Source organism: Neovison vison, chromosome 5 (assembly GCF_020171115.1).
Source record: "Neovison vison isolate M4711 chromosome 5, ASM_NN_V1, whole genome shotgun sequence".
In the NCBI taxonomy this organism is placed as follows: Eukaryota; Metazoa; Chordata; class Mammalia; order Carnivora; family Mustelidae; genus Neogale; species Neogale vison.
In genome coordinates this window covers 15,690,355-15,716,450 of record NC_058095.1, presented here as the reverse complement: position 1 = coordinate 15,716,450, position 26,096 = coordinate 15,690,355, and the positions used below count along the sequence as shown (strand labels likewise).

The 26,096-nt window shown below is 50.5% G+C and overlaps 1 protein-coding gene across 1 annotated transcript in view; it reads right to left on the bottom strand.

Annotated features, from left to right (window-relative positions):
- Nucleotides 1-1,778: 1,778 nt before the first annotated feature.
- MARCHF10 (membrane associated ring-CH-type finger 10) overlaps nt 1,779-26,096 on the bottom strand; it is a 76,867-nt gene continuing 52,549 nt past the window's right edge. The window contains exons 6-10 of the mRNA XM_044250370.1: nt 22,431-22,600; nt 19,614-19,723; nt 10,120-10,233; nt 5,088-5,130; nt 1,779-1,825 (exon numbers count right to left, since the gene is read on the bottom strand). Of these exons, the coding sequence (XP_044106305.1) occupies nt 1,779-1,825; nt 5,088-5,130; nt 10,120-10,233; nt 19,614-19,723; nt 22,431-22,600 (484 nt within the window). The remainder of the gene's footprint in view (nt 1,826-5,087; nt 5,131-10,119; nt 10,234-19,613; nt 19,724-22,430; nt 22,601-26,096) is intronic.

Here is a 26,096-nt window from a genome sequence, read left to right as displayed (position 1 = left end):
TTTGACAGACCCATCACGAGTAGGCAGAGGGGCAGACGTGGGGGGGTGGGGAGAGGCAGGCTCCCTGCTGAGCAGAGAGCCCGATGGAGGGCTCAATCCCAGGACCCTGAGATCAGGGCCTGAGCCAAAAGCAGAGGCTGTAACCCACTGAGCCACCCAGGCTCCCATACAACTTAGTTTTAAATATGCATTGTTCCTTCATAGATGTTTCTCAACGTTGACTCCTGGACAAATCTTTCATCTTCAGTCAACCTGGGAGTCCAGTTGAAAAATAAAGGCCCATTTTCTCGTAGAATGATTAGAGCTTGGAGCTGCGTTTGTGAATGGAAGAATTTGAGGTTTTAGGAGTTTTGTCTGTTTGTTTGACATCAGGGAGATGTTTTCAACTGGAATGGCTCTTAGGTTCTGTTAACACTTGAGGGTGTCCCTTAGCTTTGCTCTTGGATCTTGGCGCTAGGCTGCCTGGCTATAGCCACCAGTTCTCAGGAAGAGAGTCACCTTAAATGTGGAGCATGTCAGGGATGGACAAGATTTAGAGGGAATTAAATCAAGTCCAGAATTCCTAAAACCCTGCTGGCAGCACTGTTCCTCTTGGGCAAAACCCTCTTTGCTGCAAAATCTACAATGGCCGCCCCTGGTACTGAAGGTGGGAGGGAGAAGCCCCTCTTTCTCTTCATTATCCCTCTCTGTCCCTCCTCTCTCTCTCTCTCATTCTCTGTCCCTTCCTCCATTTTTAAAGAAAATTTATTGAAAGCCCATCTTACAGTTACGCCACAGGGCGTACACACTGCGAGCGCACAGGTCAGTGAGCTTTAGTAAATTTATGACATCGGAGAATCCTCCCCAGGACCCAGTCCTGGAAGCAGCCTCGTCCCCCAGATCCTCCGGAGCCCATCTGCAGGCGGTCTCTCCTAGTCCCAACCCTGCAACCACTGATCGGTCTCTACAGTTTTGCCTTTTCTAGAAATTACATGTAAATCGAAGCATACACCATGTCGATCTTTGTGTCTGGCTTCCTTCAGCATCATGTTTTTGCACCGATCCGTACTTCGTTCCCTCCATCTTTATTTTTTGACCTTTGTCTCTCTCCTAAACATGCACTCAGTTTTCTCACTCACCTTCCCTGACCTTTTTTTTTTTTTTTAAGCCCAGCATTGGAGCCCAATGCAGGGCTTGAACTCATGACCTTGAGATCAAGACCTGGGCTGAGATCAAGTGTAGGGACACTTTACCCACTGAGCCACCCTGGAGCCCCTGACCTTTTTTTTTTTAACCTCACATGTTGATCTGGTCTTTGAGCTCTAAGGTGTTAATAGGGGAGTAAAGTAGAGACCAAAAAAAAAAAAAAAAAAAAAAAGCACAGAAGGAAGCTAGGTGAATAAAGTCATTTTATTGAAGATGTGGCCGGATTCCACTCAGGGTGGAGGGAGTCCTAAACAGGCGCCCTGTACAGAGGCTGCGGGGCTGCCGGGGCTGCCAGGTGCCTGGTGCTTCAGGCTCAGGGCAGGGAGGGGGGGACAGCAGCAGGGCCACCGGTGGGGACTCAAGAAGTACCGGCTTCCCGACTTGTGCTGTTGGGGACTGCGCGGGTCCCTGCTGCTGTCCTTAATGCTCAAGCCAGACCCCGAGGACAGAGGGACACAGGGTGAAAATGGTAACTGTAAACACTGTGGTTTCAGTTTCAGTAAAGAGGAGGCAGAAGGGAGGCACATGGGGACATAGAAAAAGCGGCTGTGAGGAAATGTCATCGCAGAGCTCCAGGGGGGCCAGCTCCCTTGCTAGACAATGTGGCTGCCGCTGTCATTTCTATCCCCCAGCTCAGAATCTGGAAAGCAAGAAGGTGTCTCAGGCTGGAGAGCCATGGTGGATGGTGAGCTCTGCCCCCACTCCAGCCCTGGATGGGCGCGCGCGCGCACACACACACACACACACAGACACACACTTGCCACGATGCCTGGAACAGTGTGAGTAACAGAGGTCTGCTCTCTCTCTGAAATCCTCCAATGCCCCTTGGAGCTTCTAGCCAGACCAGTGCAGAGACTGCAAGCCCCCCAACAGAAGTATCTAGGTCCGCATCCTCACCTGACCGGCGCTGTAAGTGTTTGTGCCCGAAATGCCCTGGGGAGCCTTGCCTCCTCTCAGGGTAACGCCCCACATGAACGCCCCTTTCCTGAACTTCGCAGAGAATTGGGGGGAGGGCTGACTTAGGTCTTTAAGAAATCTTTTAGAGACCCAATGACTGGAGGTAGAGAGGGTCATGTGATGGGAGGAAGGGGAGCAAAGAGGCAGTGGGAATGCAGGGGGGTCCCAGTGGAGGAGATAGAGTTTGGGGCCGGCGGTCTTTATTCCTGGGGGGAAATTGTTTTCAATATATTTTTCCCACGGGCTTGAGTGCTACCAGACTATCTGGAAACCACTCAAGGGCAAAGGGCAGGAGCAACTGACATCCCCCCATTCCTCCTAGGACCCTCTCAGCCTCTACCTCTGCTACAGGGAAGCCCCATGAGCTGTCCCTGTGCCCTCACTTATCCTGTTCTGTCTCCCAGTACTAGTTGCCTTGACCTGCATGTATGGGGGTGGGGGTAAGGTGGTCTGGCCAAGCCTTTGGCCTGAAGACCCGCAAGCCTGCTCCGGTCCACACCTGGATGGATGGCTGCAGGAGGCATTGTTCCCCTCCCAGGCCTCGGACTTGGCTGTGTCACAGTCATCTGTGCCAGCTGGGAAGCGGCTGTTGGGGAGGCTGGGTCACAGAGCCATGGGGCAAGTTGTGGGGCTTGGGCACACACGCACCCAAGGGTTCCCCCTAGCTGCCTCTGCCTCGGTGCTTCCTGTGGCCTGTGTGTGTTCCAGATGTCCGGGAGGGGTTCCCCAGCAAGAAGGTTGGCAGGGTCACCACAGAGCCACAAAGAGGCTGGCATCTCCTGGTGCGACCTTGTCCCTGATGTTTGGTCTTTTCCTCCCTTTTCACCTGAACCCAGCCTGGGCAGCAGGTCACAGCTGTGACTCAGCTCCGCCAACCAGGTGAGTCAGGCCAGGCTGCCGGGGACCAGAGGAGAGTGTGGGCAGGGGGAGGCCTGGAGGCAGGGTCATCTGCCTCGGGCTGCCCTGGCTTGTCTGGATTGATCGCAGCCCCGGCGGGAAGCAGGCAAGGGCTGCACCTGACCAGCGTGCCAGGACGGTCCCTCTGCGCGGGGCTCCCCTCTACCCCGGCGGCATCCGGGGTGGGCCGGGGATGGCTGGCGGTAGGTAGAGAGAACGTAGACCTACCATTCCAGGGGAGATCTGACTGCTCCCACATTGGGGCGGATCCTACAGCTTCCCGAAGAGGGATGGCAGGCAAAGATCAGTGGGACCACCTGTCTCTGAGCGACGCAGGAGGGCAGCAGCGCCCGACACTAGCCGGGAGGGCCCTCGGGTCTCCTCCGTGGTGACTGGTTTTTGTAAGCAGCGCCCCAAGGATGCTCTTCTCCAGCCCTCCAGAGAGGGAAGCCTTCCCATGCGGCCGGGGCTCGGAGGTCTTCCTCCGCCCCCGGCCCACGCCAGACGCCCTGGGGAAAGGCTGGGTCCCGGACACTGCAGGGCGACAGCGGCCCGCGCTGGGCACTAGGGGTCGCCCCCGCCTAGCCGAACTGCTGGGCGCGCGGGCCGCAGGTTTCCCGGGACCAGGAAGAGCCGCCGGCGCCGCCGGGGCTGGGGGAGGGGAGAGGGGCGCAGCCGAGACCCTGCCCCGAGCCGCGGGGGCCTCCCACTGCTCCCCGAGGTCGGCTCGCGGCCGCGCCCTTTCGGAGCTGGGGCTCCCGCCGAAGGCCGCCGCTGGGACCCGCGAGCGAGGCGCAGACGCGCCTTCCCCGAGACACAAAGGTCTTTTCTAGATCTTCCCGCTCGCACCCTTCCCGGCTGCCGGAGGGGGAGCAGCAGCCCCGGGTGCGCCCCGCGCCCCTCACCCGGCGTGGACGGACCCCGTGGTCGCGCCCAGGGCTGGCGCTCCGGGGTCCTTTTGTGAACGGCAAGCGTCCCCTCCCCGCTTCTTCGAAAACCGTCAGCTGGGTTCTCAGCACTGCGTGCCCTGAATAATAAATTGGCTTCTCGAGGGTCGTAATCTGGGCCCCACCCTGTGGAGCTTTGAGCTGGCCCAGCTTCTCCCGGCCGGCCTATGGGGAGCGGGGGTTCCCCCACAGCATCCCCGGGTCGGGCCGCGTGGGGATAACCAGGGGCCCACCGCGGGGTCTGAATCCGAATCTCTGTGGCGTGGGGTGGGGGTGGGGGGTGGGGCGGAATTCAAATTTTTCTGGCAAATTCCCCAGGTGATTCTGATGGCAAAGCCAGTGTGGGGTTCACTCTCCTAAACCTTAAAACCTGCCTTCGGGCACGCAGTTGTTAAGATTTCTCCCCTGAAGAATTTCTGGAGATGGAATTGTCACCCCCGCCTTGGTCCACGGCGATGTTTATTCTCCCTGCTGCGGGAGAAACTCCTGAGCCTGGCCGCACGCCCTCCTGCTTTCATTAAGCGCATCCTCTTCAGCTGGGTTTTCTAATGGGCTCACGAACCTGTTGGAAGACAGCTGCCCTGCCCTCCTTCGGGGGACCTTTCTCAGGAGACCTGTTTGCCTTGCTCAACCTGTGAATCCAGCAGACCTACGTGACCCGGCCGCAGGGGGAGAAGCTCGGTGGCCGCTTGCTCCTGAGCTAGGAGCGGAGTCCCTTCCCGGAGTGGCTATATAGCAGCACCCTTTCCGGGTTTAGAAGATAACAAGAGGCTCCCCAAGGACTGGATGCTGGAAAAATCACCGCCAAGGAAAAGGGGAAGAAGCCTGCAGCAAGTCATGCCTGACAATACCATCTTCCCTTTCGCTGGCCCTCGTCCTCGCTTTCAGGATGAATTAAAATCCTTATCTGCTCCGCGTCCAGCGAACTTGGGACTCGCCTTCCTGACCGCAGCAGCTAGAGCTTCCCAAGCTTCTTGGGGTTATTTTTGCCTCTGGGTGGTGGTCATTACTTCCTTCCACAGTATGAGGTTCGACACAGTGACAGAAAAAGAATAAATTAGCAAACACCCTCAAAATGGCAGAAATGACCCCCAAACCTACTTTCATTTTCTTCCGGTCTGGGTTGTGGGTAATTTCTTGACAACTGTGAGAAAAAAGACAATGAAAATTGAATTGTTTTTCCAAAGCAATGGTGAACAGATGTCTAATTCCCCGCTCTCCGGAAAGTTCTGGGAATCCCTTACATCACCTTAAAGGGACAGAGGTGTGGAGGGCTGTGTTGATTCAGCACCTGGGGCGGGGAGGTGGGGTAGGTGCCTAGCCTTGTCCTAAAGACCGGCAGATAGAACACAGGTCGCCTTGGCTGGTGATTCAGGGCTTCCAAATTTGGCCCTGGGAGCAGCCTTGCTTCCTTTCTGCAATTGATCTGAACTGCAGAAGCCCATTTTGAGGGTCCGAGAATCACATTTACAAACCGTGGGGGTGAAGGCCGTGCTAATTGGCCACTTGCCTCACCCCTGGCTTTTAAACAATCACTTGTATTCTCTGCCCGGCAGGAAGCAGCAGGCCCATCAAGGCTCTGGGCTCTGTCTTTGTTCTGACTTTATGGCATTTTATGCCACAATAAGAAACACTGTGTACTCCATGGGAGCCCATTGTGCTGGGCTGCAAGGATGTGGGCTCCCGTGCAGAGGGCTGGTGCTCTGCGCGCCCCCCCCCAGAAGAGGGGCTTTGTGACAGGCCTGAGGGCAAAACAAGGGGTGCCGGACACTGTTACTGGGGCAACTGCTGGCCAGTGTGGAGGCCGCCTTGGCTCCTGGGTCCCTGTCAACAGCAGGCTAGGAGGAGGGCAGGAGAAGGATGGACTTTGTTCTAAGAAGCAGTCCCAGTCACCGGATAAATTCTACATCAGGACTGTGCTAACCGCGGCCCCCAACCCTCTGGGCTGCTGAGCTGGCCTCATCCTGCTTCGAGACTCGGTGCCAGGTGACCGCCTCTGTCTGTAAGCCAGCCCTCATTCCTCGAAGACACGCCATCTGGGTGAGTAGAGAAGTTTTCCCAAATGAGGGCCAAGCCTGGGCCTCTAATATTTTGGGTAGATTTGGTTCTTTGAGGCACGAGTTTTGGAGTTTATAGAAATGGTGCGAACGGGATGGCCTGGAGAAAGTCTTACCCACAGATGGGCCAGTGGAGTTTCAGAGCTCCTTCAGGACTCTGCCTGCCTCCCAGGCTAGCCGCTGGCCCCTGCCCCTCCCCGGAGTGTTTTACAGGCGGAAGTTTCCCTATGGGCAAAATGTCAACCCAGTGTTCCTGGGGCAGGAGACCAAGGCAATGCTCGCTCCAGGAGATCACAGGCACTGTCATGATCTCTGAAGGCATGGGGTCCCTCTGCCCTTTGCCTTTTAGCTCACGGACACATTCTTTCTAGTGTTTTATCTAGTTTAGGGAAGTAGGTCCTTAAGAGGTATGGGGCAGCTGCCATGGACAGGCAGGGATTCAGAGTACAGGTACATTTCATTGGGAAACAGCACAGTACAGACAAAACCCATAGCTAGGAGGAAGCCCAGGACAAGGGGCTTTGGGAGTGCAGACCCTGAATAGTGCAGTATCCCAGGAGAGAGGTGAGGGAAAGTGAGTTCTTTTAGCTTCACCATCCAGGACAGCCTGGTGGCCTTTTCCTTCCCATCTCAAGTGCCCCCACAGGGCCCCCTTCATTTGCCCCCATCGTAGCAGGGACCACACTGGTTCTTTCCTCCAGCCCATCCCACACGCAGCTGCTCCAGTTATGCTCAAAAATGCAAATCTCCTGGCCTGCCCGCCTGCCCGCCTGTCTCCGGCTAGAAACCCTTCCGTGGCCTTCCAGAGCGGCACACACCCTCTCCACAGCCAGCTGCCTCACCTCCACGCTACTTCCTGCCAGCTCCAACTCCCTGACTCTCCCAAACATATAGATCTTCTCACTTCTGTAAGTCTCTGCCTTTCCTTCTCTTCGAATACCCTTTCCTTCAACCACCGACCCTTGTCCACCGGCTAAACTCTCCAAGATTCGGTTCCAACATCACCTCCTCGGCAGATCAAGTGATGAGAGCCGGGATGGAAGCAGCTTTGCCACCGGGCCCTCCAAGCAGTGAGAAGGCCGATGGCAAAGACTACAACCCAACTGGATTGAAAGCAAGGCCTCTGAGAGGTTAGCTGGGGTCCCCGAAGACCCTGCCTGGAAAAGGAGTGGAAGGAAGGGGTCACCTAACTGCTTTCTGCTCCTCCACATCTGGTTCCATCTTCTGTCATCACACAAGGCACATTTTTTTGGATACTCTGGGTACGTGTTTATCTGTCTTCAGACTCTGAGCCCTTATAGGCAAGGAGTGTCTTAATCATCTTTGGAGTCCCAGAATCTAGCTGAGAACCCAGCACATAGTAGGCATGCAGAAAATCTCTTGCCTCAAAGAACCAAATCTACCCAAAATATTAGAGGCCCAGGCTTGGCCCTCATTTGAGAGTGTTCCTTTACCTCGCATACTGTTCTCTCCACAACTATGTAGTATCCCTTTCTCTAAAACCTAACTCAAGACTCACTTCCTAGAGAAGCAGGTTTTGGTTTATGAGTTCGTTGATTTGAGCATCAAAGGTTAATGAGCACCTACTGTGTACCAGGCATTTTTCTAGGCACTGAAGGGTGGTGGGGTACAAAGATAAGAGTTCCAAGCCCACCCCCAATCCCTAGCAGACCATGTCCTCATTTGCCAGCCATTTAGCTTTCTTGTAATCCCTCAGTGCACCTGGCATCCATGGTGCCTGGGACGTGGTGATGCCCAGCATCATGGCCCGGGAGTAAAAGGCCCCGCTTTGCCTTCAGGTAGCTCACAACCTCACTAAGGAGACCAGTAGTTTGTTCATGGGATCAGTGGACACCCTGGGAAGTCCCAGCCAGGGAAGATCTTTTTTGTTAATTCACAGCCTCTGGAAATTTCACGGCGTCCACGGGTTCTCTTGACCAAGGGCTACTTTCCAGTTATTTCCTGTCTTTATAAAGATGTGAGTTTCATCTTCTAACTTGATTGAAAGCTCCTCAAGGAATGGGACAACATGGCCTCAGGTCCGGTGGCCACTTTCCCCATCTCAGCTCCTGATACAGGCCAGGGTATGAATGAATGAGTGAATGAATGACAATCACCACGGACAAGCATTCATCACTGGGTGTCCCAATGAGACACAACCAAGGAGCCCAATGTGTTCTCACCCAATGGGAGAGTACACAACAGAACTCAATGGGTTCTCCAGTTCTGATAGGTAAAGGAGAGGGAAGGGGTTTGCCTCTTCTTTGCTAAATGTTACCCTCAGATTCTGAGTGTTTTCTACAAAAAGATACCAAGACTCAAATCCAGAAGACTGTGACTTTGACAGAAGCCATTTGGGTCCCTCTTCACTATTTGTACTAGTGTTGCCCTGTCCTCCTTGCTTCCTCCCACCTTGGTTCCTAGATAGCTCCTAGTGTTACTGACTCCTTCTCTAGGATAGTTTTACCAGAAACTTCTTTAGACTCTATCCTTCATGGCCTTGGTTCTCACCCATTGGGTTGTGCTCTGTGTTGTTTGCTCTGCCGTCCTGGAGGCCAGCATTGCTTACATTAGCTTGTTGATGTCATGGCCATCTGCAACCTATATCAAACTCTGGGTGCTTTGAAGTTCAATGTGTAATAAAAAGTTCATTAAAAAAGATGGGGAATTATGAAAATAAGGTTATGGAAATGTTAACAAAGGATCATTTCCTGCTTCCTGTACATTTTTCCTTTTTTTTTTTTAATGTATTTCTCCAAGGAATTTATGTCACTATTAAAACTACGGAAGAGTTAAAGGAAGGACAGGCCTGGGTCAAAAAGAGGGTGAGATTCCTGAGGAGATATCTTGGCCAAGGCCCAGCCCGTTTTCTTAACTGAGAGCTTGGGGATCTAAGGGGAGAATTTACGACAGGAAAAAAAAAAAATAGGGACAAATCTAGAATTCTTAGGACTAACAAGTGGATCCCAGCATTTTTCACAGCGATGGCTCCAAATGGATTGCAGCAACCTCTTTCATTGCGTGAGGCCTGCCACAGTGTTGGGAACCGTTGGAATCAATGGGTTCTAGCCTCCAAGCAGGGACTGGTGTTGGCACATGCCCCTTACCCACCCCCCCCTTGAGGAAGAGGAGGAGAGAGGGATGAAGGGAGATGGAAAGCAGGGGACAGAGCAGAGGGATAGGGTGGGAGGGGTCATTAAAACTTGCCCAACGCCACACTGGCTTCCTTGCCAGTTATGACCTTCTGACATGAGCAGAGGTCAAGTTCCAAGCCTCATGGGGTGTTAAACATTGAAAACAGATCAGTCCCTGGTGTGGCCATAAGGGAGTGTTCTTTCCTGGCTTGGCCACAGCTGGGCATTTAGCCAAGAGAGAAGGCCCTTGGGGGCCCTGAGTTCTGACTTGACCATGGCCAAATGGACATTTTGGGGGACTTTGCCGAGGCCAGACTCCGGTCAGTCTTAGAGCCGGGCTCCTCTCCCCAAACTACATGGCCTTCTGGAAGACTCCTGGTTCTTGTGTTAAAGGAAGGGCAGCCACAGATGACGATCCCTGGTAAATACACTGTCACTTCTCTAACAACAAATGGCACACCATCAGCACCTTTATGTCTTGGCATTCACACACACACAGATGCTGGAGTAAGACATGCCGGGAACCAAAGCAAAAGAAACAGTTCTCCGTGGGCAAGGGTCCACTGGTTTGCACAGACCCCTACATGCTTGGGCAGGGGCATGCCCAGACCTAATGCATGCTCAGTCCTGGCAGCCTTGCTGACCTCTATTTTGGGGGGCAAATATCCCTAGAGACTCACTTGCTTCTATGAGCATTAATGACCATTTAATTATTACTCACGTTTAATAGTAGGCAATTATGCAACGATCGGTTAGTTTTCAGCCTAAAAGCCACTGTGCATGCATTTCCACAGTATATAAGCTATATCTTTTTCCTGGCGATGACAGTGCCATAGCCTACCCAAGTGACCACGAAGACCTCAACAGATGGCACATGTGATCGCCAACCCTGCAAGGTTTGGGGAAGTGCGGCCGGATGGGCCCGCTCAGAGACCGACTCACCCTTCCTCTCGAAACTCGGCTGTAGTTGAGCCTCATGAGTTCTGCAAACCTCTGCTCATAGAGGTGAAGCAGCAGCACCAGATACAAGCCTGAATTCATCAGCTCATTTTGTGCCTAAATATGGAAAAGAGACTTTTAAGTTCATCTATAAAATATTCATGATCTAAATCATGGGGCGGAGGGAGGAAAAAAAAAAATAGAGAAAAGAACCGACAACAAAAAAATAAAAAGAAATCACGGGGTGGAGGGAGGGAACAAGGCAGCAGGGCAAGGCCTGTCCTTGGGGATCAGAGAACGGAGCCAGAGGGGGGGTTCAGCATGGAGGCTGGGCTGTCGTTCTGGAATTCTCTGCTACTGCGTGGAGGATGCCCTTGGAGAGCTCCACACTCCAGGCTCAATCCCATGCACATTAATTAATTAATTAATTAATCCCAGGGGCATTACATGCCAAAGACTTGAGCTGGGTGTTGTGGGGAACGTGGGGCGAAAGGTCTCCATGGGAGAACCTTGTTCAGAAATAGTTCCAGTACCAGCTGGACGGCTCAGCTACAATGTGTGTGTACTAGGACTTGGGGAAGGCCTCTTGGATGGTCCTGACAGGGTGGGAGGGCCTTTGGTTGGCTCTGAGGGTTGATGAGGGCCTTCCAGACAGAGGCACTGAATGCCAGCAAAAGCCTGGGGGCTGGGAGAGCAGAGCATGTGTTGGGTAACATTCCCTACTCTTGAGTGTGGCTGGAGTATATGAGGAAGGTGTTTGTTCTGGATTGGAAACATTTTTTTGGCATCAACTGCAGAGATGGGATGGGGGGATCCCATCAGGCAGAACGGGGAGTTTGGGTGTCATGCTGTGTGTGTGTGTGTGTGTGTGTGTGTGTAGCTCCTGGGCTCTGAGCAGAGGACTAAACACGATGGGATGAGTGTTTTAGGAAGGCAAAAGTTTCTGTGGGAGAACTGGGGACACAAAAGCACATGAGACCTGCAAACCTAGGTTCATCTTCCTAGATCCCTCGTTTGTCTGGAGAAAAGGCCCCAGGCCTTGGGTCTGTATGTTTCTCTCTCTATAACTGGGCTTAAGGATGGTCTCACGTACAGCCCCTGCCCCGGCTGGTCTATTATTTAACTCCCCGACAGTGAGTGTGTGCCCGGCACTCCCACATGGCCTGGGAACCGCAGGGCCTTGGCTCATCCCTTCCTCGTGTGGTCATCTGGCTTGTTTTGTGCTTCTTTTCTGAACGTCTCCCTCCCACCATTCCCAGGCTGTGTCCATAGCTTTTCCAGCTGCCACAATGTCACCAACCTGTAGAAGCCTTCCCGATGAATCTCCTTTGTTCCACTCATCCCTTCCTTCCCTGCTTCCTAACTCTTTTCTTTTGTACACTGCGTCTTGCCCTGGTTCGTGTTTTCACTTTTTCTCGGTGGGTGGGTTGTGTTTTATTTTTCTTGCTGGTGCTTGGAACATAGGGAGGTACCAGGGAGGATCTGGCTGATGAGAGCTCCTTGGTCCTTAGTTCCTTGGCAGCAGTCACCCTGGGGACCCTTCCTAGACCTTCAATAAATGAGGGGCCATTAGTAATGACTCCTCCCTCTTTACCCCCCACATGGCCTCCTGTCAAGTCCCCATGGATCGGGGGGTGGGGATAGGCCAGCAGGGGCTCCCGAAGTTCTTGGGAGACTAACAGCCTCATCAGGGGACATGGTCCTCTGCCTCACCCTGGGGAGAGGTCAGAAGTGTGACCTTTTTCCTGGGGTAACCGAAGCTCAGACCTGACACAGGGACCACCTCAGTGCCTTTCCCTTCCTTCTGGGCCCATTTCCTTGTCCGGGTTCCATCCAGGACAGCTCAGGAAGCTGGCCCAGGACACGCCTCTTCCAGGATGAATTGGCCACCAGAAAAGGTGCCCAAATCGAGCAAGGATCGATGCATTCTTCCTTCTGAGTCCTGTCCAAGTCTGGATCTTGCCCACTGGCCTCAAGGTCATGGCTCAAGGCCCCTCTGCTCTCCTGCCTTGAAAGGCACTAGTCAATTGTCCTTAGCAGTTAGCCTCCTATTTTTAGACTTTGGTCACGTTTTCTGTGCTCTTCTGACCTTGGCCTAGAGCAGGCAGAGAGGAAGATGCTTGTTTTCACTTTTTTCTCCTCGCCTCCTCCCACCTTCCCCCTGAGTCTGTGCCTCCTTCGCAGCCTTAGAAGCTACTGCCCTTGGGAAGCCTTCCTCACCCACCCGTCACACCAAGCCTTGCCCCGTTTGCTTTCCTCGCTGGCGCTGGCGGAGGCCTCTCCACTGGTTTTCTCTCCGGCACTCTCTTCGCCAGGAAGCCTTTCTGCTCAGAGACCCTCTGATGCATAATGGCAAATCAATCAGCTAGAAAATGGCTTGGAACTATCAGGTTTGTCAAAGCATTCAGGGAAATCATTTACTTTTTATGACTCAATAAGGCCTGGAGGCATGCAGATGGGAAAATATCCACTAATGTTTTCTGCAGATAATTTGAAAAGTCACTTCTTAGCAGATTGTGTCTCTTCTCGGGTCTGTGGGAGGGAACCTGTCACGCGGCGCTGTAAATCTCCCTGGCCGGGCTCCATGATGTGCAACCTTCACCGAGCTAGTGATGCCCCACGGAGGGGCTGGGCCGACCAATCAGAGCAGGCATGTGCTGGGGAGCTGGGAGACATGCTCCTGCTCCGAGCCACAAGTGGGCGGGACTTGTTCTCAGAGAGAGTTCCAGGGCATTCGTTTGGCAAGGGCAGAATGAGCTAGCTTTTGGAGCATTATTCTTTGGAGCTGCTCCCGACCTTTCCTCCTGACCTGGTCCCATGGGGCATGGACACCCCCGTGCTGTGTCGACGGGTGGGGCGAGGAGCAGGCTTCAAAGGGAGGGGGCTTGTGAAGCGGCGGAGGAGAGCCCTGGAGCCCTCGGGCTGCCTGCCAGATGTTTTCCTTTCTGTTCTCTTGCCCCACTCCCACCCCTTCATTTTGTTTAATATTCATTTTGGCCAAGAGATTTGCTACCTATGGCAATTCTCAATATAATCCACTCAAGAGAAGCAGACGGCTTGGCTGAATGTTCCATCAAGTCTCCAAACGTGTTCAAGAGATGCTCCCAGGTGTGAGGGTGATTAGGTGGCTGCGTGTGGCCAAGGACATCTGTCCGTGGCTGAGATGGAGCAAAGCCAGGCCTGTGCCTCAGAGCAATGACAGCCAGAGGCCCGCTGAGACCCTCCTCCGCTGACAGAAGTGCACCTTCATCACGCAGTGGGTGTGGACCCCCCAGAATGGGCAGCCTGGGGCCGGCAAGAGCCAAGACTTTGGGCAGAGCTTTAACTGTGCATGGCCAAAGTGATTCCATTTATAAAAGGGAGAAGTCACCTCTATCCTGCCTATGTCCCCAGGGTGTTAGAGCCAAATGAGCTAATTCAAGGGGACATGGTATTTTGCAAAACAAAAATATCCTGTAAGAGGCAAGAATGAAAACTAGGATTCAGGGCAAGGACCCCAAGGGCTTTGTGTGCGCCTGTGTTCCTCATGCCTAGGAGCCTAGGCCAGCACCTGCGGTGTAGTATATGCTCAGTGAATGCAGGTACAGATGAAAGAATGACAAAAAATGTATAATTTTGGGCCAGACTGTGGCCCATTCAATTATGACTCTTGACGATAGTTGACTGCCAACTTGAATATGCATCAGAATTAGAGAAAGGACATTTTAACAGGGTTTTTTTTTCTTTCTTTTTTTCTTTTTTTTTTTTTTAAAGATTTTATTTATTTATTTGACAGAGAGAGAGAGAATCACAAGTAGGCAGAGATGCAGGCGGGGGTGGGGGAGCAGCGCTGAGCAGAGAGCCCGATGTGGGGCTCCTCGATCCCAGGACCCTGGGATCCTGACCTGAGCTGAAGGCAGAGGCTTTAACCCACTGAGCCACCCAGGCGCCCCAGAAAGGGCATTTTAAAATACAGCTGCTGGGTACCACCTCTCCCCCTTCCTCAGATTCTGATGCAGCAGGTCTATGGTGGGGCCAGAGAATGTGTGTTTCTAACATGTCCCCAAGGGATGCTGACGGTACTAGGCTGGGGACCTCCCATGGCTGAGAACCAGTGCTCTGAACCAAGGATCAACAGTTAGTCTGTAGCTGATCAGCTGAATCTGGCCAGAGGATGTGATCTGACTGGCAGGCAGGAAGGAAAGGACGGACGAACACTTCTTCAGCTGGGGAGAATCCTTTCTGTTTTGCCTCCTTTCCGACCACCCTGTTGTGATGATACTTGTGGGATTCTGACCATTTGTGACCTGTCTGGTGTCTAAGGCATTTAAGTGTAGAATCTGTGTTCTCGACTGTTCCTCCACCTGCTTTCTCTTCCAATACCCGGGTACGGAGCCAGGACCCAGGACTCCTCCTTCCTGGGCAGCACTCACAGGAGGAATGGATGCCTGTGGGGTTTAATTTTTAGGCATTTTTGAGGCAGGAGGCGGGTGGGTTTGAGAGGCCACAAGCCCCGCTGGGCCGAGGATTGGGCCACCAGGTCTGGGGGCCCTGTGCTGCTTCTGCCTCATGGGACCACCCTGCACACAGCCTGTCCAAGCTCCTAATCCCATCTCAGGAGGCCTATTTACAAGCTCTGACCCTGCAAGGCCTACAGCAACCGACACAGGATAATCAGACTTCGAGGCCCTGTGAGGGCCCACGGGCAGCCGTCACCCTTCCTCTGCTCAGGTGCTCTGAACCAAACCAGGGCAACACTCTGGTCTGAGCCCCTCCACACCCTCAAAGCCACTGACCTGCTACCAATCGTTGAGCTGTGGTTTAGAGCAGTGGTTCTTTTTTTTTTTTAAGATTTTATTTATTTATTTGACAGAGAGAAATCACAAGTAGATGGAGAGGCAGGCAGAGAGAGAGAGAGGGAAGCAGGCTCCCCGCTGAGCAGAGAGCCCAATGCGGGACTCGATCCCAGGACCCTGAAGGCGGCGGCTTAACCCACTGAGCCACCCAGGCGCCCTAGAGCAGTGGTTCTCAAGGGTGCACAGGTAGAAGCTTCACTCCTCTTTTTCCTTCTTGGTCTCAAATGTCTCTTCCTCAGGGAAACCTTCTCTGGACCTGAAAGTGGGTCAGACCTCTTTGTGGCCGCGCATCCCTTGTTCTGTTCCTCCCACGCTGGGGGGTACCCTCACTCTGCTCCTCCCGTCAGAAGGAAGTGACTATGTTGGTCTTGGGCACTGAGGTATCTCCAGGATAGTATCCGATCAACAGCAGGCACTTTGTTGTGTATTTTGCCACACTTAAAAAAAAAAAAAAATTGATGGGGCGCCTGGGTGGCTCAGTGGGTTAAAGCCTCTGCCTTTGGCTCGGGTCATGATCCCAGGGTCGTGGGATCCAGCCCCACATCGGGCTCTCTGCTCAGCGGGGAGCCTGCTTCCTCCTCTCTCTCTGCCTGCCTCTCTGCCTCCTTGTGATTTCTGTCTGTCAAATAAATAAATAAATCTTTAAAAAAAAAAAATTGATACCTGGCCCTATCCCAGATCGATTCAATCAGACTCTCTGGGGCCTGGCCTGGGCATGAGTATTTTAATAGAAGAAAAAAAAAAGACATGCAGCTCAATGTTCATTTTAATTATAGTAGATCTTTGTGTGCTTGTGATTTTTTTTTTTTAAAGATTTTATTTATTTATTTGAGAGAGAGACAGTGAGAGAGAGCATGAACGAGGAGAAGGTCAGAGAGAGAAGCAGACTCCCCGTGGAGCTGGGAACCCAATGCGGGACTTGATCCCGGGACTTCAGGATCATGACCTGAGCGGAAGGCAGTCGTCCAACCAACTGAGCCACCCAGGCGTCCCGTGCTTGTGATTTTTATAATTGAGGAAAAGCAAAAATCAGCCAACCAATCTAAATGAGAAAAATGCTTAAGAGAATAAGTTAGTGGGTTAGCAAGTGAGTTGAGGTTAAGTGAGACCCAGGACTGGCCTGGAGTCAGTTCCAGACTTCTTCTGGTTTTGTCCCTTTCTTTGAATATGCCAGGAGCGTTGGCTAAGATGGCACAAGGGACCAAGGTTTGGGAGTCGGGAAGGGCTTGGCCCTCAGGAGCCCAGGTAGACACATCAAGTCCAGGGCCAGGCCAAGGGGCCTCCCCAGCAGGGGACAAGCCGAGGGTAGATGACCTCCTCCCTATCTTTGCGTTAGACAACAGTTACTTCTGCTGAGGTCCGTGGAGAGTTTCTGAACTTGTCGAAGTCTTGCTTCCCTACTGTCTCAACTTTAACCCAGACTGTTAGCAAGTAGACTCTAGTAAATTCACAACAGGCCATCGGAGCAGTCTGACCCACTGTGAAAGGGTGAGCCCCCCCACCCCCCTCCGCCACTGTTTTCCAGCAGCACGGAAATAGTGCGCGTGGGTTCTTGGGACTGTTGTTCTTTCACCAGGCTGGGTCTGTCAATGTCGTGTCTACCTGTGATTACAATAAAGGGCATTTTCAAAAGGCTTTGATGGCCTGTCAGGTTCTTACTGAAACTAATTTAAACTCTTTTCTGCTTCCATGTAGAGTAATTACCGTGCTGAATATTTCCCACTTCCTCCTCCAGATCCACTTTCCACCCTGCGCTGTGGGCTGGAGGCTGATCTCAATGGATCTCATTAACTAGGCCCCCTTGTTCTCTGGCTTCCCATTGGGTTTGGCCAATGGGAGGCCCTGGTGGGAGACCAGAGGGCGGGAGGAGAGAGCAGCTGGGGTAATAACTCTCCTTGTTCTCTCTCTGCTGGGCAGTGGCGTGGTAATGGCTGCTTTCCTCTCCTGAAGGTCAGAGGCTGTTGGTGACTCTTCCTGTAACTACAGGTCTCCTGATCCTGGTGACTGCCCCCGGCCCTTGTCACTTCAGGCCTTGAATGGTCACAGCGCCAGTCCCAGGATGCTTCATCACACCTTGTTGGCTTCTTTTCCCGCCCACTTCTGGCCTTCCTTCAGCTCTCCTCATTCACCACTGCTGAGGGTCTCACCATGTCTCCTGCTGACATGATTCTGGCTGGCATGGTTCCTTTCACAGGTCTTGTTCAAATGTGTTCCTAGCCGCTTCTCTCAACTGCAGGGAGCAGTGACGCCAAGGTTATGGGTCCAACCCCTGCATGGGTCGGTTGCCTTCCTTCCTTCCTGGACTCTAGCCCAGTCCTGGTGCACTTAGCTTCCTCCTTCAAGTCTGGAGAGTTTGGGCATCTCTGGGGCCATCATGTGGCGTTCCCATTCCCTGAGCACCCTTCTCTCCACAGGCACTGGATTAGAGGACGTATTCGGGTTTTTTCCCCGCATCCCACCTTGCCGGGGAGGAATGATCTCCTGCTTCCTGTGGACAAGAGAACGGAGGCCCTGAGAGTTTGTGTGGTTTCCCTGAGGTCACATAGCAACTTTGGCGAAGGGAACAGACCTGGGTTCACCCTGTGGTCAAAGCTAGTGTGCTCTGCGGTGGGGCAGCAGAGCGACTGGCTACAGGAAGGCAAATATTTTATAACAACTGGAAAAATCTACCGTCAGTGAGTCTGCAGATACCACCGGTAAACCCAGCAGGGCAGGGTGGTAGCAGCTTAACGGAGGGTGGTGGGCCATGCAAAGATGCTTGGAACCAGCAGGAATCTTCACTAGTGAAGGCGTTCACCTGGGCTGGACCGTGTTCGTGAGGCCTGCAGATGTTCTGGTAGTATTCCACGGACCCTGGCCTTGTCCGGACGTGTCTTTCTCGGGAAGTCCTACAGCCTCCGTTTCCTGAAATAATCTCTGAGAGGACACGTGGAAGCTGCCTGCACCCCGGCTGGCACCCTGACCTCAGGCGCCCACACGGCCTACTTCCTGTCACCGGTGTGACCCCAGAAGCACTTCCCTTTCTCCTTTCAGGGCGTGGGGGTGGGGACCCAGAGGCTCAAGACCCTTGGGCCTCAAAATGGATGGACTCAAAAAAAAAAAAAAATGGATGGACTCAAAATATAATTTATTTCTCAGGAATTTCTTTCTTCCTTTCTTTTCCCCTCCCTTGCTCCTTTCCACCTCCTGATGCCCCATCTCTTCAACGCTGGTGTGGCATTTTGTCCCTTGTATTATGCTTCTTGCTGGTGCTGTTCGGGTCTTTCATTCTTTTTTTTTTTTTTTTTTTTTAAAGATTTTATTTATTTATTTGACAGAGAGAAATCACAAGTAGATGGAGAGGCAGGCAGAGAGAGAGAGGGAAGCAGGCTCCCTGCTGAGCAGAGAGCCCGATGCGGGACTCGATCCCAGGACCCTGAGATCATGACCTGAGCCGAAGGCAGCGGTTTAACCCACTGAGCCACCCAGGCGCCCCCGGGTCTTTCATTCTTATCGAAAGTTTAATCTTCTGTCTAGCAGCCTTCAGATTTTTGAAAGGTTGTAAACAATTGCCCAGACTCACATGTGGCATTTTGACTCAGCCACGCTTTAGGTCTGGACGCAGGCTAAGGATCTGAACGCCAAAATGACTCCTCTGAAGAGTGACATTTAATTGATTGATTGGTTCCACACCCAGCCTGAAGCCCAGTGTGGGGCTGAACTCACGACTTCAAGATCGAGACTTGAGCTGAGAGCAAGAGTTAGACGCCTAATGACGGAGCCCCCCAGGCGCCCCACACGCCACATCTCAAGTGGAAGTAACCACTGGTTCATTAGCCACAGGTGGCTTGTGGCTGTCATACTGGGCAGTGTAGTTTGAAATGTAGGATTGTTTCCTTGAGAACTGAACAATCAGCTATTATCCTGAGCGTGAATCACCTGCCCACCCACGGTAGACTAACTTTTTCACAGCATCAGAGCTGCAATCCAGGGATGCCTGGGTGGCTCCGTTGGTTAAACGTCCGCCTTCAGCTCGAGTCCTGGGATCAAGCCCCACATAGGGCTCTCTGCCCAGCATCGAGTTTGCTTGTCCCTCTCTCTCTCTCCCCCTGCTTGCTCTTTCTCTCTCTCTCTCTCAAATGAATAAGTCAAATTAAAAAAAAAAAAAAGAATTACAATCCAAATCACCCAGGACAGTTAATTCACTGGGTATTAAAAAGCACACACTAGGAGCTTATGGCCTGTTTATTAATCTTGAGTAAAGCAGTTTCTTATTACCCAAGAGTTACTTGATATATAATTTGGGGACCATTTTCTCCAAGACCCTGATTTTTTTTTTCCTTGTTGCTATTAAACTTAAATCACTAAAGCAAATTTGGGTATGGAACTTGCCAGACTATTCCTGTTTCTGTGTCCAGTCAGCCTCTGTGGCTTCCTACTTTTGTCCCTGATCACAGTGGGACCTCGACCAGGGGTGGCGAAGACTTTTGAACTCCACCACCCCCACCACCGCCATGGTCTGACTTAGTACCACAACTTCTCGGAGAAGTGAGCGTAGGGGACATTCCCAAACTCATCCCATGCGAGGTTATCTACAGTCCTCTTATCAGGGAAAGCTGTTCTTCCTGCGTGTGTCTCTAACTGACTTTGCCCGGGAGGCGGAGTGGTGTGAGTGGCTCTTACCCGGGATTGCTGGTGCTTCCGGTAGAAGTCAGTCACGTTAAAATCATCCAGGTCGACCAGCAGGCCTTGCTTACACATCTCACAGGTCTTCACAGCGCCTAGATCCGCTCCTTCAATCAAAGAATTCTTTGTTACATAAAACTTCGGGTCTTTACATGTTGACATTCTGGGTCTCTTTGTGTGGACATTTTGGGAGTGAACTCGTGTGTATTAGTGACTTTTAAAAAAATTTTTTAAGTCAGCCATCTTCTGTAGAAAAGGGCCTGGAATCTGAGATCTGGAAAATTTCCTTTATAATAATTTTCATTATTATGCAAGCTTCATATAAGCGAAATCCCCGTGACTTTTAAATAACAGGTCTTGCTTTCTGTTTAAATATAAACATACTGGTTCATAAAATTGGAATTGCTACATGGAGGCTGAGAGTCGGTGACACAGGTGTTTGCCCCAAAGAGGGAATAGTGGCCTGTGTTGTTGTGACGGACGTAACACATGTCCAAGCAAATAAGTAAAGGAGGACCCAACTGATGGCAGAAGCTATTCTCAGTCTGTGGTTTCAAAAATCTGCCTTTAGGGGCGCCTGGGTGGCTCAGTGGGTTAAGCCTCTGCCTTTGGCTCAGGTCATGATCTCAGGGTCCTGGGATCCAGCCCCACATTGGGCTCCCTGCTCAGCGGGGAACTGGCCTCCCCTTCTCTCTCTGCCTGCCTCTCTGCCTACTTGTGATCTCTGTCAAATAAATAAATAAAATCTTTTAAAAAAATCTGCCTTTACACTCACCCAGGTGACTTCCCACTCAAGAAAGTGAGGGAGCCAGGAGCCATGGGTGGGAACTAGCCCAGCAATATCTGTGGCCAGTACCTGAGACCAAGTTCAGCCTCATCTGGGAAAAGAAACTTGAGAAAACTTCCTTTGTTGCAGTGGGTTTTCTTTTTCTTTTCTTTTTTTTTTTTTTTAACATGCATCCTAGATCAGCACTTTTTCTCTATTTACCCTAGTCCCCAAAGCAAAACTGGAAGATGGAAGAACTGTGCTGTGTTGAAGCAAATAAGCTGTCTTTTCCCCTCGTCTGGAGGCTGCATTTTTGCTAATGATGTCCCGGTGTTTATATTTGCATTAGCAAAATAGAGGACTGATGAGTTTTCTGCATGTATTTGGTAAAGATAGGGCTTGTGCAGTTTTAGACCCCAGTTCTATCTTGCCTCACTGGGGACATAAAGAAATAGTAAATAATAGAGAACTTTAAAAGACAAGGATAAGCGGTAATCCCATGTCTGCATTTTGTTTGCTTTTTTTTTCTTCTTCTTCTTTCTTAAAGTGCCATTCTCTAATACTTTAGGCTTCTGAGTGTCCCTTGGGTCTTCCGAGCTGAATCCCACTCAGCACACTCCTACTGACATTGGCATTGACAAGCATTTAGCAGGGTTTCTGTCACACGTTTCACGAGTAATTTTTTTCCTGCGCTAAATGTTTAATTGGCCCAAATTTGTAGTAAGATAAAAGATCGCATGGCAGAGTCATTAGCAGCCAAGATCCCCTTGTTTCCTCCCCGTCTGAAGGAATGAGTACCCAGCTCACTATGGGGAGAGGAGTTTAAGCAACTTGGGTGGTGGGTCTGGGTTTCTCCTGCCTGGGAAGGTGCTCAGGAGGGAAAAGGGATCAGGGAGGAGACAGTTAATCTGATCGTCCCACTGTTCATTCCTCTTTCTCTGGAGGGGGCATGGCCACGAGAGGATGAGACTCTTAGGGTCCCCCCCCCACCTCCCGGCTGCCTGGAAGAATGATAATCAAGGAGGAGAACACGGAAGAGGAGAGAAAGAGGATCCTGGCTGCGGGGTAAAAGGTTTTCAGGGAGTTGTGTCTGAAAGACACAGTGGTTATTTGTCATTTGGTTCTTGAGTTGCTGTTTCCTGTCTTTCTGTTCAAGTTGCCCTTCTTCCCAAAACCAAATTTTAAAGAAATCCCCTGTTCTCTGCCAAGAAAGTGCCAGCTGACCTACCCATGTGGCTGTATTTAGGTTGTAACCTCCCCAGGGTGTTGAGAAGGGGCTTCACACCCAGTTACAAGATCTGCAAAAGCCAGAGCTGACAAAGCCAGCATGCGGACATCTCTTTATCTAATACGGTTCTAGAAAATTCGATCAGTGCTCTTTTCCTGCCCCTACTGCAAAACTGCAGCTTTGCTCAGTTTCTCAGGTGACACCGTCCTTCCCCCACAAATAAAAGGCAGCGGAACTGTTTTTGCCAGGTGTCCATTAGCGGGCATGGCTTGCTGTGTGTTTGCTGAGGTTCAACTGCTGACCTGTTTTAGTTTCCTTCCTCCTGGGAGGGGATCGTAGCATCTCTGCTTGGGCGGGGTAGGATTCAAGCACAGATTCCAGGATTATTCTCTCAGACTCATTTCTGTCCCATCATTTAAAGGCAACATTTAGGGGCACCTGGGTGGCTCAGTGGGTTAAGCCGCTGCCTTCGGCTCAGGTCATGATCTCAGGGTCCTGGGATCGAGTCCCGCATCGGGCTCTCTGCTCAGCAGGGAGCCTGCTTCCCTCTCTCTCTCTCTGCCTGCCTCTCCGTCTACTTGTGATTTCTCTCTGTCAAATAAATAAATAAAATCTTTAAAAAAAAAAAAATAAAGGCAACATTTAGTCCCACTGCTATCCATTGGGGCTGTGAACGGGAGCCCTGTGCTGGGGAGGTGGGGGTGGGAAATGGGTCTCCCGGCAACTGCTCCCGGAGCTGCCATCAAGGCTCGAGTCCCACACTGTGGTGTCTCGTTAATTATATGGCGAGTGCTCTTGCCGCTCTTCCTTCCCCACCTACCTGATGTTATTTTCACTTTCAGCCACTTTTTCAGGCAATCCTGGTGAACAAACTGCAGGCTTCCCACACAGCCGCAAGGCTCCAGGAGGGGGTTGGTTGGGGAACCCCCGGCTATCTGACAGATGCGACACAGGTCTCCCTCCTCCTCCTCCGAGTCCTCCTCCAGGAGACTAAATGGAAAACAAGCCCTGGTGACCGGGGGGTCTGCACAGTTTCTACAAACTACAACTACTACTACTACTTCCCAGGATGTTAAAGGGAGAGGCCCCGCCAGGGCTGCCCGGGCTCCCCCACGGCTCCCTCTGACCCTACTGAAGATTCTTCCAGGTGACTTATAGTAGGTTCATGGACCCTTGTATTGGACTCCTTGGCAGTTACTGACATGTGTGAGCCAACTGCCAGAACCAGCCTTGCCACCGGAAATCTAGAAGCGGTGGACAAGGCTACAGAGGAAGACCATGGAAGAGGCTGGGAGCTCCTCTCCAAGTCGTGGCCACTGTGGAAGTTGGTGGTACACCGTGTTGGTGAGTGTGTGGGATCTGTGGGCAGGAGGCCTGGGTTTGAGGCTTGCCTCTGAAATTTGGGAGTTTGATGACACTGGACAAGTTATTTAAGTTTCTCAGGTCTCTGTTCCCTCACGCATAAGGCCATGTGATGATAATCCCGCCACTGACTAGCTGACAGGGTCATGGGCAGACGGGATGTTGCCCATGATGGTGGTGTGCTGTTCTGCAGACCACGAGTGCATCTAGTGTCTGGCGAAGCATTTGTAGACGGAGATCGCTCAATAGATGTTGGTTGGGATGATGATGAATCAGTGAACCTGGACATGAACTCACTAAAGCACAACACTTGGCCAAGAAATTATGCCGACATTCCAGAATGTAAGCTGCTGGAATCTGATGCAGATGGAATTGGGAAAATGGAAGCAAGTACGTTTTTGTCCAATAAATGATGAGTGAAGACTAGCCAGTTGATGTTCATGTAGGGAGGCTCTAAGAAGCCTAAGACTTGTTCTTTAGCATCCTCATGGACTAGGGGCTGTCTGGTCAAGAAAAGGAAACTGGCTAGAGACTGAAATCAAAGAAGAGGAAGAAATGGGCATTGTTCTGGAGACAGACATATGTGCTCAGTTTCTTCAGAGACTTTCCTCCCCACAGGAAAGGGAAGTCACTGAAAAGAAACAGAATTATAGTTTTCCATTATGGGCACAAACAAAAGAAGAGCTATACCATATTTTTCAAAGACTCAATATCTCCAAGATGTCAGTTCTCCCCAGAATAATCTGTAGATTCAATGCAGTTTCAATGAAAATCCCAACAGGCTGACTTTGAAAGGTATATAGTCAAGGACTCTGAAGGAACAAAAATGGGGAGGGAGGCTTTGCGCCACTGGTTACCAAAATTTATAAAAGTTACAGATATTAGGATGCTGTGGTATTGGATTATGGGGAAAAAAAACAAAAAACAAAAAGAAACAACAGGCCAGAATAGAGAGCTCTGAAACAGCCTCGGACATTCATAGTTCCATTATATGACAGACGTGGCTCTTCAGTTTAGCCCAGAAAGATCCTGCAACAGCTGGACATTCATGAAGCATACCTCACACTGCATATTAAACCTCACTTCATATAGAAGTCCAAAATCCATTTCACACTAAGTGCTAAATGTGCAGAGTTAAACTGTAGATATTTTATTTTTTTTAATTTTATTTATTTATTTGATATACAGAGAGAGACAGTGAGAGAGGGAATGCAAGCAAGGGGATTGGGAGAGGGAGAAGCAGGCTTCCTGCTGAGCAGAGAGCCCAATGGGGGCTTGACCCCAGGACCCTAAGATCATGACCTGAGCTGAAGGCAGACACTTAATGACTGAGCCACCCAAGTATCCCAAAACTGTAGAGATTTTAGAAGAAAATAGGAAGCATCTCATAATGACCGCAGGTTGCAAAAGGATTTCTTCATCAAGACCAGAAGTTACAAATCGCAATCCATAAAGAAGATGGGTCCATTTGCTTCATGAAAATTAAGAATTCATTGTCATTAAAAGACATCAAGAAAGAAAAGACAAGCTACAAATTGGGAAAAGATATTTTCAACACATGACTGTTAAAGGATTAGAGCAGTGGCCAGAACATAAAAGGGATTCCTAAAATAAAAGAGAAATAGTCTAAAGGAAAAATGGGCACAAAATATAAGTATTTTGCAGAAGAGGAACACAAATGGTCATTTGACATTTAAAAGAGCACATAAAATGCCTAACCTCATTAACAGTCAATGAGATTCAATGTAAATTAAAGCCACAATATCATTTTATTCCCATTAGTGAGGCAACATTTTGAAAAGTCAATCAATGTAAGGACTGGCAAGGAAGCACAATGATAAGACATTGCTAGTGAGACAGTAAGCGGCCATATTTTTTTTTTTTTAAGATTTCATTTATTTTTTTGACAGACAGATCACAAGTAGGCAGAGAGGCAGGTAGAGAGAGAGCCAGGGAAACAGGCTCCCTGCTGAGCCGAGAACTTGATGTGGGGCCCAGGACCCTGGGATCATGACCTGAGCTGAAGGCAAAGGCTTCAACCCACTGAGCCACCCAGGTGCCCCACAGCCGTTATTTACGATGGGAAAGGTGTGCTAACCTCTAGCTCAGCAGTTCCACCCCTAGATAAATATCCCAGAGAATTCTTCCCATGGGCACCAGGAGACATTTTGCAAGAACATTTATGTGGCCCTGTTTGCAGAAAACAATAGAGAACCCCAATGCCCATCAACAGGAAAACAGCCAAATTGTGGGATATTCAGGTAACGGAATACCTTGTGTCGTGAACACGAACAGAGTAAAGCCAAAAATATCAACAAGGATGCCTCTCGCTAACAATCCTCCAGGAAATGCAAGTCACAGGGGAATAGATATTCCATGTCTATAGGGTTCAGAAGTAATGCATTTCTACAGAATTAAAAAATGTGCACAAAATATTGTTTAGGGTTGTGAGTTCGAACCCCGCATTGAATGTACAGATTACTTAAAGTAAACAAATTAAAACTTTTTTAAAAATTGAAAGCAAAGGAATGATAAATGCAATGTAAGAATGGTTTCCTGTCGGGGGCAGAAGGGGTTGGGAGGGTGTAGATGAGGGAGGAAGATGAGATAGGGTGGGTGAGGGGCTGAGGAGTTCAAGTAAATTTCTGTTAGCTGGAAGGCAGGCACCAGGATATTTGGGTTTTGTTTTATTTTGAATTCCTTAATTATTTGTACGCATTAAAGTAACTAACCAAGGGGAAATTTTTTAAGAGTATAAGTGGCATTGAGAAATGAGCTTGAAATATTAAACATGAGGCATATTATAAAATATGAGCCAAAGTGTACTAAGAATTTCATTTATATGCAAAGATAAGAGACAGGAAGCGAAGTTTTTTTGTAGTACTTATCTCTGGATTATAGGATTACAGGTGATTTTTCTTTGAAGTTTTTATTTTCCTATTTCCTAAAATGAACATTTTTGTGATAATAAGAAAAGCACAAGGTTTATTATATACAGGAAAAAAAAGAAGGTGTCTGATCAAGTACACAAGTCATAGCTGTTTAATGCATTGCCACACCGAGACTTGGATGCCGTTTTCAAAGAAATCATTTTGAGTCCAAAGACATCACTTGGGGTTGGTAG